The 21,788-nt window shown below is 38.4% G+C and overlaps 1 protein-coding gene across 2 annotated transcripts in view; it reads right to left on the bottom strand.

Annotated features, from left to right (window-relative positions):
• Positions 1-21,788, bottom strand: part of LOC125732896 (receptor tyrosine-protein kinase erbB-4-like) — a 174,124-nt gene that overhangs the window by 77,550 nt on the left and 74,786 nt on the right. For both annotated transcript variants that reach the window (XM_049005999.1, XM_049005998.1), the window contains exon 2: positions 18,148-18,299. In XM_049005999.1, the coding sequence (XP_048861956.1) occupies positions 18,148-18,299 (152 nt within the window). The remainder of the gene's footprint in view (positions 1-18,147; positions 18,300-21,788) is intronic.

Genomic DNA, 21,788 nt, shown 5'->3' on the forward strand with positions numbered 1-21,788 from the left:
TACAGAGATTTCTCAGGATTCACTGAATCTTTTAATGATATTATGTACTTTACATGATGAAATTCCCATATTCTTTGCAATACTACATTGATGAACATTTTTAAACTGTTGCACTTTTTGCCCACGCAATCTTTGGCAGAATAGTCTTCACTGCACAGAGGCTCTTTTTATACCCAATCATGTTAATGACTTTTTGCCAATTAACCTAATTCATTGTGAAATATTCAACCAGGTGTTTTGTTTTAGCATTAAACAACTTTTCCAGTCTTTTGTTGCCACTGTCCCAACTTTTGTGAAATGTGTTGCTGCCATGAAATTCAAATTGAGCATATAAAGTGGGTATGAAAGGTATACACACCCCTGTTAAATTGCCAGGTCTTTTGATAGACCACACATTTCGAACCTTTCTCGCCTTTAATGTGACCTTTAACATTTTAACATGTAGAGTTCAATTGAAAAACAAACAAATCTGTTAGGGGGGAAATATAAAAAATAAAAATGTGAAATTAGCTAGTTGCATAAATGTTACACCCATAAACTAATACTTTGTTGAAGCACCTTTTGATTTACCTACAGCATTCAGTTATTTTGGGTTCACACCTGCCATCAATTAAAGTGACTCTGATTAACCACGCATACATTTCTGCTATCTAGTAGGATTTTCCTGATGTTTACTCAGTTGCATTCTACAGCAAAAGCCATAGTTCACAGAGAGCTCACAAAGCATCAAAAGGATCTCATTGTTGAAAGGTATATATCAGAAGAAGGGTACAAAAAAAATTCACGACATTAGATATACCAAGGCACACAGTGAAGAGTGTCATCAAGAAGTGGAGAAAATATGGGACAACACTGTCATTACCGAGAACTAGATGCCGCTCTGAACTTAATGAAAATCCAACAAAAGGCTGCCAAGAGGCCACAGCAACACTGAAGGAGCTGCAGAAATTTATGGCAAGTACTGGTTGTGTACTACATGTGACAACATTTTCCTGTATTCTCCATATGTCTGGACTAAGGGGTAGGATCACAAGAACACTTAATCTTAATCTTAAAACATCCAGGCTTTGCAAAAAATACCCAAAAGCACGTGGGAAAATGTGTTGTGGTCTGATGAAACCAAGGTTGAACTTTTGCCATGATTTGCACAAAAAGGTATATTTGGTACAAAAACACTGCACATCACTAAAAGAACACCACACCCACACTGAAGCATGGTGCTGGCAGCACCATCCTTTGGGGTTGTTTTTCTTAAGCTAGAAATGGGGCTTTAGTCAAGGTGGAAGGAATTATAAACAATTAATTTTTGCCATAAACCTTCAGGTGTCTGCTGGAAAGCTGCAGGTGAAGAGGACTTTCACCTTCCAGCATGACAATGACAATGACCTCAAGCACACTTCCAAATCAACAAAAGAATGTCTTCAGAAGAAGAAAATGAAGGGTTTGGAATGGCCCAGCCTGAGCCCAGACCTAAATCCAACTGAAAATTTGTGTGGTGACCTGAGGAGGGCTGTGCACAAGAGACACCTTCATAATCTGACAGATTTGGAGCGCTTTTGCAAGGAAGAGAGGACAAATATTTCCAAGTCAAGATGTGGCACACTGACAGACTCCTACCCAAAAAGTCTGACTGCTGTAATTAAGCCAAAAAGTATTAGTGCTTCAACAAAGTATTAGTTTATGGGTGTGCACACTTATGCAACCAGCTTATTGAACGCTTTTAATTTTTTACAAATATATTTTTCCCCCTAACAGATATGTTTGTTTTTCAATTGAACTGTGATCACATTAAAAGATGGGAAAATTTAAAGATGGGATTTATCCTAGTCTTATTTTTTTACATCACAAAAATATGGCATTTTTTACAGGGGTGTGTACAACTTTTTATATCTACTGCATTTGTCATAAAACAATACAATTTATCAGTCTCAGCATTTGGTATGCGGTCTTCATTCTATTTTCAATTAGATATGGGTTTATAAGATTTGCAAATAATTGCATTTATATACATTTTACACAGCATCCCAAATTTTATGGAAACAGTTGTATAAAAGAAATAAAATCTATATTAACAAAATATCAATTCTGAAAGCACAGACAGAGTACTCAAACAGGAGAGTTTAGGACAATGGCTTGCAAGGTTGAGTGTGGCTGCTTAAATCATACTTTCACTCAAAATTATTAATCAGTGCCCTGGAAAACAGGACAGTTGCCTGGTAATGTTTGATATGAAGGACTTAACTAGAGAGTACCAAGAGTGTCTGGCACTTAACAGACATAATAACAAAATGTAACTAATGTGTAAAATAATCAAATTATTATCCTTATAGCCTCAGCTACTTCTTCCCTGTGAAATTTTCTGAGGTACTGTGTCTCCATTGTCATTACTGAGACTCATCTGTTTTGCTTGCTTGTAGGGCTGAACGATTTGGGGAAAATATCTAATCATGATTATTTCTGACACGATTACGATTTGATTTGCAATATAATTTTTTATGTTAAGCTTCACTTCAATATTCAGTGTGTAGTAAATTTAACATATGACGCAGCATTACCACATGAGATACCATCAAAATATTAACTGGTCTATATTCTAATGAAAGGATGAGAATTTAAAGATGTGGTGTGTTAAATAAAGTAATAAGTAAAACACTTGCAGCAAAAAGAAAAACAATAGCGATCTTACACCTAACACTGATTAGCCCCCTAATAACATTAGAACCGCATTTTCCCACGCCAGCGAACAAGCAAGAACTACTTCGGTGTATGCAGCCTTTTTGTTTGCCCTAATGTGTTATTAGTGTTAATAACAGCAGCGAATCTAACACTCTCAACCAAAAAGCTGTCCTCCACTGCTGTGAGAATTGTTGTTTTGAAGGGTTAGCGGTATGCTAATGATATTGCCCATTACAAAAACAAAAGGCATTGCTAAAGGTATGTCGCTGCTGGTGGTTAAAAGGAGGTCGCCGGTTCTATTGATGATAGGACCTTTCTGAAACAATAACGGACCATGAAATAGGAAGGCAATTCACTTATAGCTCAGTTGCGGAATCAGTATTTTTTCCGCACCGTGAATGCAAGATTTCCTTTGGCTTTCATGTGTTTGTTGTTTGTGGGCCTCTGGGCCGTCTTATTAGGCCACTTCTGATTGGTCAGCATGACTGGCACGCGAGAAGCACGGCACTTGTGATTGGTAAGAATGACTGTCAAACAGGGAGCACGGCATGAATTTGTAAAACTATTCTCATAACAGTTGGATGTGCTGTACAATGTATATCCTAAATTGCAGCCTTTGCGATTTGCTAATCTTTTTGTTTAAAATTGCGATTTCGATTTAAAATCGTTAAATCGTCCAGCCCTACTTGTGTGTTGTCTGAACTTTTCCTGTTCTTATTCTGATTTTAGGTTACATGCAGTACTGTTTTTATATTTAGATTTTGCTTATCGGGTGAACTTGTTGGATTTAAGGTGGACTGGGCAAAATGTAAGTGAACGAATATGAAGTCCATTTAAACTGTGGTACCTTAAATGCTACAAGTTACCCCGATAAGCCACTAACCCCGCTTCGTAGTACAGGCTACTGAACGGTATCTTGAGATTCAATTTGTAATTGGTGATTTGTTTTAGTTATACTGTTACACCTAATATTAATTCCGAAGAGAACATTTTAAAAATGAATTTATAAATACACACCTTTCAAAGAATAGAAAAAAATATTCTTTAACTTGTTTACCTTCTCTGTTAACATTGTACAGTTTCCACTCTGCTGAGTAATTCTAGTGTGAAACCATTTTTATTCTGCTTTCATTACACTGTTACTCAGTCCCTATTCTTGTTTGTGTGCCAATAAAACAATCTATATACTAAATTGCAAGACACGGGTCCTACTGTATAGACCCTGCGTCTCAAAACACACACTGACACTAGCCTACACCTTGTAGAAGTCCCTTCAAAAACCAGATCTGTTCTGTTTCCAGTGTGTTTCCATTGTGCTGATGCTCAAACAGCTGTTTGCCCCTAGTTTTATTAAATTCATCTCCACTACAATTCTCAAATAAGGTTTTTATTACCTATTCTGTATGCAAAATGCTGCTATCGTAGAGTATAACTAGAGACAGCAATGGGAAATATAAAACCTTTCTAATTAGAATTGTGAATATTAGCTTGTTTGAAAACCAATGATATATGATTTTTTCATAGTCAACCATAACATTCTTAAAATGTGAGAAAGCATTTGTACTTTGTATGGACTTCTTGTTTCTGAGGAGATGCTACTAAATAATGGAAAGGCCCTAGATGCCTCACTAAGGGCCTTCACCTAGATAGAACAAGAGTTTGAGTCTTGCCACAAACTGCCCTTCTAGCAAAAGTGCTATACTGGTGTCAAAAATGGGATGAGCTCACATATCACAATCCTGCAGGTGGGAAGCAAGTCCAAAAGAGCATCACAACATTGTTGAGGGTTTGACATAAAACCATCACAAGGGCCTATGGTGGCTTCACCTAGAATGGGGCAGTATAGCCATCTTCAGTCTAACAAAGGGGGTTTAACTGAATAGTGATGCATTCATGTTTACTGTCTTAAGTGTAGAAGACTAGCTGTAATGTCTCCATATGAGCTAACCCTTAATGAAAATACTTTAATTACCGTCGTAAATTGTCATAGATTTGAATAATTGTTTTGTAAGGCGTTACAGAGAAAATGCAGATTTTTGGGTTTTGTAGTGTAGAATGAGGGAAGGTGTGAATGTTTTCTGCGAGGGGTGAAGTCTAGGCACGAGTCTGATATTCACCTGTGAGTAATTATTCAGGCGTGTAAGCAAGGCTGCTGTGCACTAATCAAGAGAGCAACTGGAAGAAATTCTCTTATTTCTTGGGGTTTTCTTCCTGTGATTGTATGCCGAAGGCATGATGGTGAGTTTTATGTATTTCAGTTGCCTGTTTGCTGCATTCCTAAGGTGCCAAATAAAATCTCCCTCTTCCTCCTATCAAACAGAGATACAGTATGTGCAGATAAGTTCTAGGAAAAATGTACAAAGTCACATCTGTAACATTAGGGGAGATTAAGATCTGAGGAGCTTGGGAAGCTCATGAAGTTGCTGTTGATGTGTCTAAATTCAAGGAGGGATGCAGAGCAAGTTTTTAGTATTGTGAGACACGTCAAAACTGACGCGTATGACCTGAAACATAAACCTTTTCACAGACAACAAATCCTATGATTATTTTTTTAAGCAAACAGGTTAATTCAGAAGTCAAACATTTGATACGCCAATACAACACAGGGCAAAAAACAAAGGCCTATTAATGCTCAAAGATGAAGAGCAATGACATCTTTATCAAGCTTTGCTCATGTTTCCCTGACGAATCTAATTAGGTTTTCACAATTTGAAATTCTTTCAGTGAAATTTTGGCTGTAAGTATAAATGTAGCATTTATGGGGTTATTACAGCACGTACCTTGGAGAAGCCAGCACCAATATCCCTAAGAAATAAATAATCATTGCACCATTTTTAAATTACACGATCTAACCATTAGCATGCTTAAATTCATCATATGAAAGTGCATGTAGTAGAGAAAAAGACAATTGATATTATGGTGTTTATGTTTATACTCAATGGGCATTTCAGCAAAGAAGTCAGATGATGATTTGCAACAGAATTTGAGTTTATTATCATATGTAAACATATTGCTATTATATGATCCTCCAAGTCTGGAACAGTATTAGCCTCTCCAGAATACAAAAAAAAAAATTGTGCAGTTCCATCTCAATATTTGAGATTATATCTATGTGGCCCTAATACACAAGAAAAAAGTAGATTGCTGTTTCCAAAAAAGTATAAAGATACCAGAGGAGTGTAAGCTTAAAGGTATGTGGGGCATTAGTGGGACAGCTGAAGGCAGAGACTATTGTCATCATTATCACAATAAGTGTGGAACTTGATAAGAGCAAAATTGCCACTGCATCTGAGACACTGAGCTGCACAGTCATATATCAGTTGTTTTTCTTTCAGTCCTACAGCTTCAGGGCAGAGGCAAGGAGGTCATGGTCTCACCTTCCCAACAGACAGCTTTCATTGTAGCTATACAGATTATTGCAAAGTTACAAAACAGATGATGATTATATCATTTCTCCGTCCTCTTTGCTTCAGGCACAATGTGAGGCCTGGTAGGCTGCTAATCTTGTTGAAAATCCTTTGTTATATTTTACAATAAACAAACACTGACCACAGGCCAAGAATGGCTGCAATATTAGCAATACAGTTCAACTGTCAATTCTCACCTACCCACAAGCAATGCCACATTTACTCGGTTTACAACCTACCTGCTTATTGTTTTAACGCAGCGCAATTTTAGGCTACAGATGAAGATCTCCAACTCTTAGGTGTAAGGTCACTCAATATGATAGACAAAAATACTTGATGGATCTGTTTAGGATCTGGGGACCCCTCTCCCCCCTCCCAAAAACTCATCTGAGAAACGCTACCAGTTTGTCAGAACCAAAACTACTTGTAAGGGACTTGTAAGTCACTTTTAACAAAATCATATACAAATATTATATAAGGTACATATGATATGCACATAGATGTTATGAATCGTGGTTTTTATAGAAATACCTTAGCACAAGTATTCAAAGAGATTATGGACTATCCGTGCCTTGTGCCTGTAGCTTCCAGGATAGGCTCTGCACACCTACGGTCTTGCATAGGAAAATGGTTATAGGTTATAGTGGAATGCTATAGGACAATAAAGATGAAGGACAAACATGAATAATTATTCAGGTTTTCCGGTATGGAAATACTAAACTGTAGGGTAAATGGTCAAATCAAGACACAAAAAAAAAAACATGCAGATACTTTAACATGGAATAATCAAATACTAGAAATACAGATAAATGCAAGAGAAAGAAAAGATTTTTAAAAATCAGCAATTTTTTTGGGAATTTGATGAACATGATTTATCAGGTTTTTCAAATGAAAACAATTTCTGTATCCTTGCAAAATAAAACGTGCCTCTGTTTCAGAAATGTTACGATGACGTCTTTCAATCTCAAGCTTCATAGCAAAAATAAAGAATCAAAGAAGGAAGAATGTCACATTGGGGGGCCTTTTGGGAGAAATGGGACGTGGAGGGCCGCCGTACATTTTAATGCATAATTAATACTCCACCTGTTTACCACGTGGGAGATGTGGCTAATGTTTTGATTTAATTATCATTCATCTGCATACACATGGAGGACCCTGGAGACTGGGGTTTTAAAGGCTTGCTTTAGCGTATTTTATGACACAGCATTAAATGTGTACTCTGTCTTTACTAAGTAATGACCCTTTTCATAAATCTAATCACTCAAAGTTAATTCTGCTGTTTTTAATTAAAAGCTAGCATTATTTTCCTCAAAATGTATCATGGTGCCATGATGCCTTAATAGTAAGTATTCCTCCAGGGGAAATCTCACCTCTGGCTAAATATGTGTGCGGTTTGCATGTCCTCTCTGCAATTGTGTAGGTTTCCTCCCATGATTCGAAAACATATGGCTAATGTTTAATTAATACAGTATGCCCTTAGTGTGTAATAGTGTGTGTGTGTGTGTGTGTGTGTGTGCTATGTCAGGCTGGCATCCCATTCAGAATTGCCCATTGCATGCTGGTTAAAGAAGATAGCTGCATACAGTAATTGACAGCAAAATGTAAGTTTTTTTGATCAAATATCCAACTGCTTCTTGCCGCTTCTCCATCATGAAAAGCATTTGAATTGGTATGTAAATAAACAGATGGAAAATAACCCCATGACTCTTGTGGAAGACACACATCCATACACACAGAGACTCTCTCAGATGACTTTGGAATGACACACTCAAGGGTACGGCATAAGGGAGAGTTGATTTTCATGGCACTAGACAGCAAGACCAGTCTTGGGTATGTGTAAGCCCTCAGGTGCATTTCCTGTGAGGGGACATTTATGAACAGCATGCCCAAAAATAGAGTATGCAACAATAGATGGAAGACATACAGTACAGTGTAGAGCAGACAATCCCTGCTGAAAACATATGGTATTTTATAATACTTGTGTCACGGAAAATATTTTTAAATGGTCTTAATTTTAGTAACAAATATACATCAAATGCTGTGTATATGTACTCATCAGCCACATTATTAGGAAGACAAGGTGGGACTTCTGCCTTGCTCTCCGATCAGTCTGAAATCTCCATAGCATGGACTCAGCAAGGTATTAAAAACAATCATTAAAGATTCCGGTCCATGTTGACATGATTGTATCGCTGATGCAGATTTGTTGGAACCTGATATGGTCTTCTGCTGTTGTAGTTATGATAGCTGTCCTGTCAACTCAAACTAGTCTGGTAATTCTCCTCTGACCTCTCTCATCAAGAAGAAGCTTCTACCTGCATAACTGCCACTCACTGAATGTTTTTATTTTTGTTTGTTTTTTTGCGCCATTCAGTACAAGCTCTAGAGATTGTTGTGTGTGAAAATCTCAGGGGATCAGTAGGTTCATAAATACTCAGATCACCCCTATCTGGCACAAACAGCCATACTACAGTCAAAGTCGCTTAAAGTTTTTCCCATTCTATTGCTTGATCTGACCATTAACTACAGCTCTTGACCCGTATCTGCATGCTTTTATGCACAGATCTACTGATTAGATATTTGCATGAAGGAGCATGTGTATCGGTGTTCCTTATAATGTGGCCAGTGTGTATATGTACGTTTTTGCAATAAATATTCATTCTTCAGCATTTCAGTTTAATGAACAGAGTGACAGATAACTTTGCAAATGTATTTAACCAAATATTCAATGAGTCACTTTAGGAGACAAATTTGACTCCCTCAGAGATACAAACATCTGCATGTAGACACATAAGACCCATACAATTGCAGCCCACCGCAAAGAAGAAAAGGACTACATCAAGAAGACTGATTATCCAGCTGTGTCACCCCTCCACATGCGCAGGTGCTGTCATGCTGAGAGAGACGAAGATGTATCACATCTAACACACCCCAAACTGAAGCATTGTTCCCGGCACTCCATTGAAATTTCTCACTCTTTAAGCAAGGAAGATAAAAGCCACTGGCAATGGATGCTTCCATTAAGCTTTAACAACATAGTGTGACAGGAAATGTCAAAGCTGGCAGAGCCTGTGGTGAATGGATGCAAGTGATTTCCATAGGTGACCACAAGGTAGCTGTCAAATCAGCATGTGAGAGGGCACTGACTGTTTACAACTAGGCTGGATCTGGATTGACATGGAAGAACGTCTCTGTTCTGAGATCCGTCTGCCCTTTGACTTGCTTTGAATATTTATTTAATCTTTATTTAATCTAATTTGCAAAGGGCTATGTTAATACAGACTAAGAAGTTGTTCGACTACAAAATCCACCTGCATATACCAGCATGTACATTCATAGCTTTGACTAGAGGAACGCTGAAGTTTGTTTATACCGTATTATTAAACATTAAGTGCATAAAAATAATGTGAAATATCTCTTTAGGGTTCTCAAGTACTCAACTGATTAGTTTACAATACTTTCTTTACAGGTGGCTTCAGCCATGTGATTTCTATCAGGGTGTTTTCATCTGTGATTATTCAGGTGCAGTTACAGTAAAAGAATAGAAAGCAAATTCCTGGGAACAGTCTGTATAGTCCTTTACCAGTATCTGCATAAGACACACAAAGGCAGATTCAGTTACAAAAAGTTTTAAAGCAAGGCGTGGCACAATTAAATTTAATAGTGAGTCAGTAGCTTAGTTTTTATTTTCTTTGCTGCACAGTAAATCTTCTCAGCTTGTGTTTTAAGCACCAGGTGCTAATTAAAATGTGTGCTTGAAATCTTCAGCAATTAAGGGCAAGGGCTTAGCCATACAATAAAAACAGCACTCTGTCCTCTCAAATTTGAGTGCAGCAGACTGCCAGAAAGGCCAAGCTCCCTTGCCCTACCTACCCAATTACCCAAAACATGCCCTGGCGTGTCCAGTATTAAAACTCTAAAGATGTCTGTGAGAAGAGAATCAAGTAAAGGTTTATGGTTCAGGAGATACACTGAAGGAAAATCTAATTCACAGCACAACTACTCAAACCTTGACAAAAGATAAAAGGTTACAGTATGCCCACTGCAATTCCCCGCTTAGAACTTTGGTAAGCAAGGATTAGTTATGTGTCATGAATTTCTTTCTGCACTAATAGGATTGTTCGAAGAAAGTAGGTTGTAAACCATCTGGCTTCAGCTAAACTGTAAATGTTTAATAATACTGCAATACTGTAAATACATAATATTTTAATACACTATTTCAGAATTGTTCCTAATACAGCAGGGGTGTGACCGCTGAGCAAATAATAACATAATGAAAGTGATGTATTCATATTGGACCTACACTGTATGGACAAAAGTATTGGGATACACCTCTTAATCATTAAATTCAGGTGGTTCATTCAGACTCATTGCCACAGGTATGAAAATAAAGCACCTAGCCATTCAGTCAGGTTTACAAACATTTGTGAAAGATTGGGTCATCCTGAGGAGCTTAGTGACTTAAAGTATGGTACTATCATAGGATGCCACCTTTGCAATAAGTCAATGAAATTTCTTCCCTGTTAGACAGTCCACGGTCAACTGTGAGTGGTATTATTGTCAATTGGAAGCATTTAGGAACAAGAGAATCTCAGCTACGAAGTGTCAGACCACATAAAGTAACAGAGCAAGGTCGCCGAGTGCTGAGGTGCATAGTGTGTAAAAGTCATCAACGCTCTGTTGACTCAATAACTGCACAGTTCCAAACTCCCTCTGGCATTTACCCCAGCAGAAGAACTGTGTGCTGGAAGCTTCACGGAATGAGTTTCCATGGCCAAGCAACTGCATTCAAGCCTCACAAGTACAATGCCAAGTGTCAGATGTAGTGAAAAGCACACCGCCTGTCATGCCCTGCTCGTCCGTTCCTCCCATGTGCCATGCCGCCTCATCTACCCCATGTGGATTCGCTCTGTTCACCAGCTGTTTCCTGTTGCTGTCATTAGTTCAATGTATTTAGTCAGCATTTCTGTTTGTTTCCCCAGTCCGGTCATTAACGTCGTTGTGTTGTTTTGCCTGTTCTCGTTCTTGATTAAACCCCGTGTTTCCTGATTGCTTAAGTCCTGTCCCTGCTTCTCTGGTCCTGGCTCGGCAGATTGTGACACTGCCACTGAACTTTGGAGCAGGAGAAACTCCACTCAGTGGAGTGACAAATCACGGTTTTCTGGCTGGCAGACTGATGGACGAGTCTGGGTTTGGCGAATGCTAGCAGTAAGTTACCTCCCTGGCTGTAAAGTTTGATGGAGGAGGGATAATGGTATGATGTTGTTTTTCAGGGGTTGGTTTAGGCCCCTCAGTTCCAGTGATGGGAACTCTTAATGCTTCAGCATACCAAGACATTTTGGACAATTCTATGCTTTCAAATTTGTGGGAACAGTTTGGGGAAGGTCTTTTTCTGTTTAGGCATGACTGTGCCCCAGTGCACAAAGCAAGGTCCATAAAGACATGGTTCGATGAGTTTTGTGTGGAGGAACTTGAGTGGACCACACAGAAACCTGACCTCAGTCCCAATCACCTGAGTGGAAACTGTGAGCCAGGCCTTCATGTCCAACATCAGTGCCTGACCTTACAAATACTCTGGATGAATGGGCAAAAAATCCTACAGGCACATTCCAAAATCTTGTGGAAAGCCTTCCCAGAAGAGTGGCAGCTGTTATAGCTGAAAAGAGAAGGGGGTAATTCAATAATGATGCCTATGGAGTTAGAATGGGATGTTATAAAAGTTCCTGTGGGTATAATTCCCAGGTGTCCCAATACTTTTGTCCATGTAGTATTTATGGGGTATATTTAAAGTGTCTTCTTTTGCTTTTGTAGAGCATTGTTAAACCACTTGCATCTTTGCTCATATTCCAGTAATGGACCGGTCTATCACCATATAAACTGGCACTAGCCTGCACTTGACTTTCCCTTAATGGCTGTTAATTAAGGATAAATGAGATTGGGTAATTACCAGCAGCTACACCCACACATACTCATGGGTGTTGAATGATGACAAATGTTTGCTCAGTTAAGTAGTTATATTCTCATTTTCAACCCCTCCATTCCCTCTAAATCAATCTCAGGGTATATTTTTGGCTTTCCTGTATTTTGGTATAACAGTTTGACTTCCTGGCTTAGTAATTCCTGTACTGTTTTTCAGTAGTATACTCTAGTTAATTCATTACATTCAATACATTTTACATACATTTTAAATTAGCCCATTTGTGAATATGCCAGCAAAAACTACCAGCTGTGAATTTCAAATAAGTTGTTACTAATTACATACCAATGAATCATTCTACCACATTTCATTTGCTTGTTTCAAGCCAACCAGCAGCACATCAGCAATCAGTCAATCAGCCCTTAGAAACAACACCTCACCTGTCTAGAGTGTGTAACTGCAAGCTCCCTGTACAGCAGTGCCAACAGTACCAGAGCTAAAGGGTAAATGTGGCTTTAGCTATTTAAACTCCAGCTAAATAACTGCCTGACTGCCTTTTGCACACATGTAAACTTAAACAGAAGCAGTGGCTGAGGGTGTTGCAAGCCTCTATCACCGTTATGCTATGATTGTTAACCAGGAGGCTCTGCACAACCTGTTTAATGGATGAAGTGGCACATTTACTTAATAAAATTTAATGGACCTGAAATTTCTCTAAATAGGAGTGTTGCATCCCATTCGAGAGCCATCACTGACTTTATTATTCCGTGAGAGCTCGTTCTGTATTAAAACACAGGAGGTCCCTACCTTCCCATATCCACTGAACTATTCATTAATGCATTCATTATTTTCATGAATCAAATGACCAGAGGGTGACAGTGGGTTATACACTTGCCAAATGTATATATCACAATCCTAGATTGCAGCCGTATAGGATCACATAATGGACTACCACATGGTGCCGATGCAAACGAAATATAAAATGTGATTGCACCTTGATTATTATTTATTTTATGGGGATGAAATATGTGCTTTGTATTTGTGACTATCTTGGAAAAACAAGATAAAGAATTTAGTTACCCACTCATACACTTTGGTGTTATAGTTCCAATGCCAGGGCAGGCTTCAGATGGTGCTACTGCTAACTGCTGTAATCTTAAAGCGAAGAACCATAATTACTCTATCAGATTCACGCCTTCTGCTATTCCTACCCCGAGACCATCTTTCCCTGTAATCTGTCATACTTCCAAGGTACACAATACTAACATTGTACAGCAGCATTAATAGCAAATTATTTTGCCTCATATGCTACATGCTCAAATGCTTTTAATTGCTTTACTTAATCTTAAAATACTTGAAAAGCATTTTTCAAGGAAGACATTTCCCAGACGAAATACACAGCATCGGCTGAACAGACTTCAGAAGCAAAGTCAAACAGAGAACATCCCATTTAATTGCTGTGAATGATAATGGGAGGCTGGTAGTTTATTTCTTGAAAGTAACGGATGGTTGAAACGGTTTCTTCTAAAGCAAGACGTGCATATTAAGCAAAAAGATGTCACTTGCATAAATGATGAATGCTGAGAGACAAGAAATGTAAAGAGAAAAATAAAAATGATGGCAGAAACTACATAAAAATGGGTGGAAATTAAACAGAAACTGGAGGAATACAATAAAAAAAATTGAACTTTAAAAGGTGGTGAAAGACAGGCAGCAGGTGACTTTGCAGGTGACCAGTTGTTGGGAAGATTCCCTGTCTGCTTCACCACCAATTTAAATATCACTGCACACATATATCAATGGCTATGATTAATGGCTCCCAGTCCAGGCAAAACTGTAATTAGCAGCAGGCAATTGGGTTTCAGGGGGGCCATTACGAAGGCAAATCTGTGGAAAAATGCAAACTTTACACAGAATTGTTAGCTTTAATGTATGAGCTTAGAAATGTGCTTTGAAACCAAATAAGGCAGAAATGTTCTAGTGGCAATACAAAATGCTGGACCATTCAAGCATTAATGTGTTTTCCAAAAGTAGGTCTTGCTTTCACAGGTCAATACCCTCACCGGCCGTTTCAGAGAACAGTTTCTCCTTGCCCTGCAGGTTCTCTATTATTATCATCTGGAGGTTAAATCAGCTAAAGACTAATCAACATTTAGCATCTCTGAATGTGTTATTATGCCAGAATTGATGAATGGCATAATTATGTCAAATGTCATTGAGCTAAATGGATTTGTAATTATAATGAGACCTTTTTCAGATTGCGACAAGTTATGACCAAATGGGAGGGGGTTGAAGAGTTGCATGGGATTGGGAAACAACAATGTGGCTTCTGGTAAAGAATGGCACAAATATGCCACATGGTGGGTCTGCAGATGCTGTGTTTTCCTTCATATCTGTGTTCATGATGATTTGGAGCTAGTTTCAGATGATATCCACAAAAGAAGACCGGCTAAAGTTTCCCATTAAAACAATCTACAACCTCCTCTTTTCAGAATAATTAGAGAAGACACTTACATTGCTATAATTACAGTCAGGTCTCACCAGCATGCTTTTACGACCCACAGAGAAATAGTTTCAGTAACTCTCACATACAAAACATTGACCAACAGGTAAAGCTTCTATCTTCGTTCTATATGAAATGATCTCAGCCCATCTAGGTTTTATTGCAGCCTTGTGCCCAGTGCTTGTGCCCATGTATGGATGGATGCTGAATGTTGAATAAAGATGTTTCCTAAATGAATTTTGCAGTCAGGATTGTTCATGTTAAATTATGATAAACTGTTGCAGGTACAGCAAGCGCTTGATGGTGGTTTCAAAAATTTGAATTTCATAGGACCTGGGACATAATTAATCAAAAAAATCTAAATACCCTGATCCATGGTTCTGGAACAATGCTTTGGAATGGTTGGAAGTCAAGAGTCTTCCGGCTTATGGGCAGGAGAGTGGAAATGAGGTGAAACTGATAGCGATCACGACATGGTTCAGATGTTGTGAAATACTGTGTAACAAGTTATTTTGTTTTTTATTTTCCTAAGTCCCTGAAACTGGCCCTGATCGATATATAAAGAGAAGGCTTTGGGTAAAAAGTGCAGGAAAGAAAAAGCGCATTAGTCTGTCAGGTCATATTAAGCCTTATAGACTCTCTTATCCACATAACCATTACACACACTCTCACACCTATTGTACACTGATCAGGTCCATTAATCATGTTTCCTTTAGAAAGAGATGTTAGTTGTAGAGAGTGCTGGGAGGAATTTTAACACTAGGGCACACAGATGAGCCACTGTCTGGCTAGAATTCCACTCAGACCTAACATCCTTCCTCTTTGCAAAACTCACTACATGCAGGTCATGCAAAGACGTGCTTTGAGTGCTCATCCGTTGGACTGGTTAATGCTGGCTATCTCGACTGTTCCCATACTGTTACATATCCGTTCTAAGATTTAGTTTTTTCATATGTGTATATATTTTGAATGATAAAATTTTCCAAAAGAAAGCTGCATTTTCATGCTAATTCTGAAAGTACTCTTAAAACTGGCTGAGCTGAATATGCATCAACTTTTTCTAAAGAAATTGAAACATGCTCTAGTATGTTCCAACATATGGACTTGTCTGTGGGTGCATTGATACTGATACAGTGCTCAAGTATCCTAATGAAAGTCCAGTTATGCTTATAACCACTGCCAATAACTGCCTATAACTCATTCATTGTAACCATTGACTGTAATTGGCTATAACTGTTCACTAATGGCCCATCCCAAAAATTCCCATAGAGCTGAGTGATGGTGATATTTGGTGGACTGGGCAAGCTTCACATTGTGCCTCATTTTGTCGGTAGATGACAAATGACTGTGCTGAAGCTAACACCACAAGGGCATTCCACAAAATGAGAACTAGAGACCTTGACATAATCCAATATCAATGCCATTGAACATGATAGCTGGATGCTGAGTCAGTAGCAGCAGCGTACAGAACTGCCGCACAAATGACCAGAGGGGCGACAGGACAAAGAAGGTGGCAACTGGCAAGTGAGTAAAAGATTTACATTCTAATAGCATGTTATTTTGTTTTATAACTGACTCCATATGCTGTTTCATATACCAGTATCCTATAGATACTTATCCACCAGTCTCTTTTCTAACCATTTACCCAACACAATTATTCCCATTTACATCTTTAGTGTAACATTCATGTTATTTTAACTTAGACTATATCTCCTGCCAGCATGGGTCTTCATTTGAATGCAGTTTGGCCACTTCAGTCTACACCTGCTGATTTATTTATTAAGTCCATGTGAGGAGCCGAGCAGTATTGTGAAAAATTGCTATCAGCTGGCAGGAGTGTCAATGAGGCCATTGGAATTCATATAAATCACTTCTTGGCCAGATTTCCAAATCCTGGTTTTAAACATCAGTCATGATGACAGAACTGAAAAAATAAAAATAACTTTTGTCAGAGCAGTCAAACCAAATTATAGTGAACCACCTAAGAATCAAAGGGTAGTAAACAAATGAGTTATAATTATATTTTAGTAGGGAACGTGAGAGAGAGGAAAGAGAGAATCTGCAATGTCATATCTGCAGCATTCCATCGACCTCCCCATTGCCTAATTGTTCAGCCAATGACGTGATGCCTAGTGGAAATGTTTATAGTTTATGTTTGCAAATAATAGGAAGGTAATTAACAGCACATTAGTCCATTACACATTAAAGGAATAAAGTAGAAGATGGGAATCAGAGCAATGGCTTGTAACGTTCAGAGGACATAGGCTTTTCAGAGTGTGGTGTGTGAATTACGTCCATGTATGCTTGTCTATGAAGCTCTCATTCATGTAGTGGTCAGACTAAGGCGACCACTCATCTGCATTTCGTCTGGACAGTCCGATGCTCCAGCCCTCCGGAGGGAGTCCTCCATGTAGCCCCCTTCTTCTCCTTCTTCCCTCACTCCTACCCACCTCCCCATCAACAACTGGTGCTGCTCTTTCCAATCTTTGATCGCGCAAATAAAAAATTACATGAAACCCATGCAGAAACAGACTAAGGAATCCAAGGTAATTATTGTAATAGGTTTACCGTTCCCAACTTCCCTAGCATATGTATGACATAGCACCCCCCCCCCCCCCCCCCCAAACACGCAACGCTTCATGGGTACCCTCCTTTTTGAGCTTCAGTCCTCTTCTTTGCACACAGGTGTGATCCTATTCAGAGTCATGCTGGCGGTCACCCTAGCTCGAACAGGCAATTACCCTAGCAATTTATTTCTCTTTCGGGTAAAATTCACTGAAACTAGTCTTGGAGAACTGTTTTATAGTTACATTTACCCTGGAAATGTTATCAAATTTATTTTATGATATTTCTAAACTGCTCTGCTTGAGGATGTTTAGCTAAGCCTCAAAATTCCAAAAGCAGGTGGGTCAGTGGCTCTAAATTGGCATTAGAATGTGAGTATTTAAAAATACTTGAAAACTGACTGATATCACATCCGTGGGATTCATTGCTTACCTTTCAGAATAGACTCATATTTAATCTGACAGACGTTTTTAAATCACCACTATATAATACGGGGAGGCAACACTTCATGCACCCAGAGCAGACATGGGATTCAAACCCAAGCCCAGGAGGTGTCAGGTGGCAGTGCTACCCACAGGGCCACCCACAATGAGGTTGGTGCCAGTTTACATAGCATCTGAAAAGCACATTACATACCCTCCAATTAACATGAACAGTACTGAAAAACAGCTGAGAAAAAATAACTGAATTTTCACATTTTGTTAAAATTTTCCTGCATTCCTTCTTCGAAGATTCTTAATATCACTTAATGGGGGTACTTTAGGAGGGTGGGATTAATATTATAGATATGATTATTGAACGTGTTCAGTTCTAACCAATTTGTTAGCTATTATAGGAGGAACCATTTTAGAAAAACATAAAACAGGGGTGTCTAATATTATCATTAATAATAAGAGGCGGGTGGGGGCTGAAACATGTGTTTCCATCTGTTTTAGAGCATAGCTCATCCCGGCTGCAGAAGATATGTAAAAGTAGCATAGCATGGCAAGCCAAGAAATTGTCTCATCTTTTGCTGAGATGCAGTAGAGTGCAGAGAATGTCATGTAAGGTGGGAGGATTTGAGGATGACTAAATCTCACCGTTAGGAAGGAGAGGTCACGCTTTCGATCGATGCTAGTGATCTCCAGGTTACCCATTACAACTTCGCAGTTCTCGTAATACTTGCGCAGGGTGCGGTACTGCTGCTCCAGATCCGACAGTGTGCTCAGCTTGTTTTCAGTACCAGTGCAAACTGTAAGAACAGCACAATGAGTGACACTGTTAATGACAGTCTGCAGGGAAACCAGCACTGATTATTCAGGTATTACACCTTCCCTTTTTCTGTTAATCAGTATACTAGCATTACAGACATACTATTACCTGTCAAATGGAAAAGAAACAACTGTTCTGTGTTAAAGGAATAACACTGAAGAATACATAACTAAAGAATACATACATAAACAAACATTAACCAAATGAAATGTAACAAGTACAATAATAATAATTTAATACATATGGTATGTCAGTTTTGGAGTTCATAAACATTAATAATCTGATTCATCCCAACTTCACACAACCATAATGCTCTATACAGACTCAGAGTTGTTAGGATCATGTTGCTCTGATACCAGTTGCACCCAGTGTCTGTATGATCTACGCTATTCTCAAATATGGCTTGCAGGAACAGGACAGCGTGAGTGAACATGTCAGTCAATGCCCTGTGAATTGTAAAAGGTGGGTACACTGCATGGCGCCATCTGGCAGATGTGCAGAGGTCTGGTGCCCCTGCTGTGGGAAAAGACAAACCCCCTTTTAGCACAAACCCAGGCAGCCAACGTGACGAGTAATTAAAACACAGACATTGCCTGCAATTCGTACACTTACGGCAGCCCAGACACAAACCATATGCTCCAACCAACCTGCCATGACCACAGGACCTTGTATTCAAATATAGAGCAATGGAAACTTTTCAGTACCTACTTTAAGTGACGTGTTTGATATGTACTCCATAGATGTGTCTATATGTGTTTATATATTACAGCTGGCTGTGCTCAAGTAATTGTTTCACAGCAGTAGGTGTATGTGGTATTAGCTCACACTCACAATTCAACGCATAAGCAAATTTGCCTTCAAGAAATACAAGCCATTATAATGACAACTCAAATTGCAGATGATCTTGTTTGTATTCACAAAACTACAGTATTAATGGCTGCCAATAACAAGCATTACCAGATCTTCACTGTCATTATCACACTGACATTCTGTATCTCACTCTGTTGGTCTTTTTCTACATCCCTGCAGAAAATGAAAAATATGCTGGTGGGTAACTTGGACAATAAAGGCCCATGATATATTGTTTTCATACATTTCTCTGTGAGCAGGAAAGTTAGTACAAATAAAACACTGAGACACATATGCTCCATGTCAGTAATGCATAGCATGTACTGGTTGGGCAGATATTAAGTTAATAAAGTGTAGCTAGTACCAATATCGGTTTATTAGGTTAGAATGCTGTTTGTACAAAATATAGAGCAGTCTTGTGAAAAGACAACTTTATAATATAATGCTGCCTATAGCAAACACTGCATTCCAGTAGCCCTTCTTCCCATGGACGCAAGAAAACCATGGAAGCACCTTTCGTGATTGGAACAGGCAGCCATCCAAAGCAACAAGACATTGTACATTTAGAGTAAAAGCCCCAAAAGCATCACCACTCAATGTCAGCTAGAAGCTAAGCTGATGTTCTTTGGATTCCAATATGGGAAGGCTTGTTCATCAGACTTGTGACTTGTGAGTAGGCCGTGAGGGAAGTCTGGCAAGGGAATCAAGAAGAAATTCTTCCACAACCATAATAATGCAGTAGTCTTGTAAAAGCCCTTATGCTGTAGGGGTGCCAGAGCACTATAAGGGAATCCCTGTACTAGCAGCTCTAAACAGCTGCAGTTAAACTGCTCTATTGCAACAATGTGTCTGCCTGATCATGGGGGATTCCTTTGAGAAGCTTTGGCCAAGGGGGACAAGAAGCAGACTATATACTGTGCTGTCACTTTAAAATAGGAGCCTGGTGCTTGGTAGAACTCATTTATATTGCAGGAAGCACTGTCAGCTTACTCATACAAAGGAATTCTCTGGCCTCAGTGATCAGTCTTACGTTGTGGAGGATGTGTCACAGGGAGTGATATGTTCATGTTTTGGGCTTAGGTTACTTGTCAATGGCAATGTGATCAAATAATTCTTTCAATATTTAATTCAAACATAATGGGTTGAAGGAAAAAAAGTTTAAACATAACATTGAGTTTAATCAGGGAATGCAATTTCTACTAATATTTGTACTGGTATCCGTTTGCCTGTCTAATTGTGACTAAAAAGATGAGTGTTTCTTTAAAGACATTTCAGCATTTATATACTGATGTAAAGCACTATAACATGATTAGTAGCCACTAGTTATAGAGGTTCTGGTAGGTGAATTTGTAAAACTTATGACTAAAAAGGGAAAATGCGAAAAAAAAATCAGGTTTGTTAAAGCTCCTTCTTGAAAATATTTTTTCAGTAATACTCTTGATGAATGCCATGTCTATAAAAGTATCTGAAAACATCAATAACACATTATAATTCATTCAAAAAGCATTATAAATATGACTATATATATTTTTAATAGTTATAGCCATATTCATTATACATTATGAGTGCATTATACTGTAATGTGTTATTGATGCTTTCATGGATTCTTGTAGACATGGCATTCATTGAGCTTATGAAGTATTAAACTCATCATTATAATGCCTTATGACTGTCAAAAAAATTATGCTATAATGCTTTATTCATTCTAATTCCAACCATTACAAAGCAGTATGAAGGTATCTATAATGCATTATACATGACAGAAGTGTTACCTATTTTCTTATAGTTTCATAAAAGTGAGTCCTTACAATACATTTTTCTACATATTACAGGCATATACTAATATTACAAAAAAAAATCTATTTTATTTTATGCATGTGACAGAAACTCATTTTCTATGTTTTTCCAAATGAAGTTCACAAGTTGGAAAAATACTGAAATTTCCCGACAATGTTTGCAATTTCATATTATTGTTAATATCCCCTGTCTGCATTTGTCAGAGTGACATATTTCTTGCATATCAGGCTCCTTTAACCGCTTTATTACATAACTAGTAGAAAAAATTTTTATTTGACCTCATACAGAGCCCTTCTTTTACATAAGATACACCAGAAGGTCAGTGTGTTATTTGAGTTAATCCCAGAGGATAATTCTTTATCTCAACTATGAAAATCTCATTCATTTACATTCATATTTGTCATAAAGAGCATTTCGCATACCTATGAGAGAATAAGACTGATCTGGCTGAGGATCAGATGTGGTACAGTGCAGGATATACTGTATATGCAGCAACTTTGCTATCCCTTTCCACCAGAGATGAAAATGGTTGCACTAGTCCTAACACTGGGGCAGCTCAGCAGAGCCTAGTTACAAACAGGTGAAAAACATACACCAAAAAATAAGAGTTTAATAAACGTTTCTGCTCTAAAAAGCTTACACTCATATAAGGTGACAGCAAAATTCATCTGAGGCAAAGCTTGAGAAGAACATGACATTCAGTTAGACCGTTTAGACTGAATAACTCACAGAAGCAACTGAGTTCCTGTCTTAAAGGCTAAATGATGTGCATGTTTGATGTGGATCTGGGCATTTTGATTCTCTAAATTGAGTTGTCAAAGAT

This window comes from Brienomyrus brachyistius, chromosome 1 (genome assembly GCF_023856365.1).
Source record: "Brienomyrus brachyistius isolate T26 chromosome 1, BBRACH_0.4, whole genome shotgun sequence".
NCBI lineage: Eukaryota > Metazoa > Chordata > Actinopteri > Osteoglossiformes > Mormyridae > Brienomyrus > Brienomyrus brachyistius.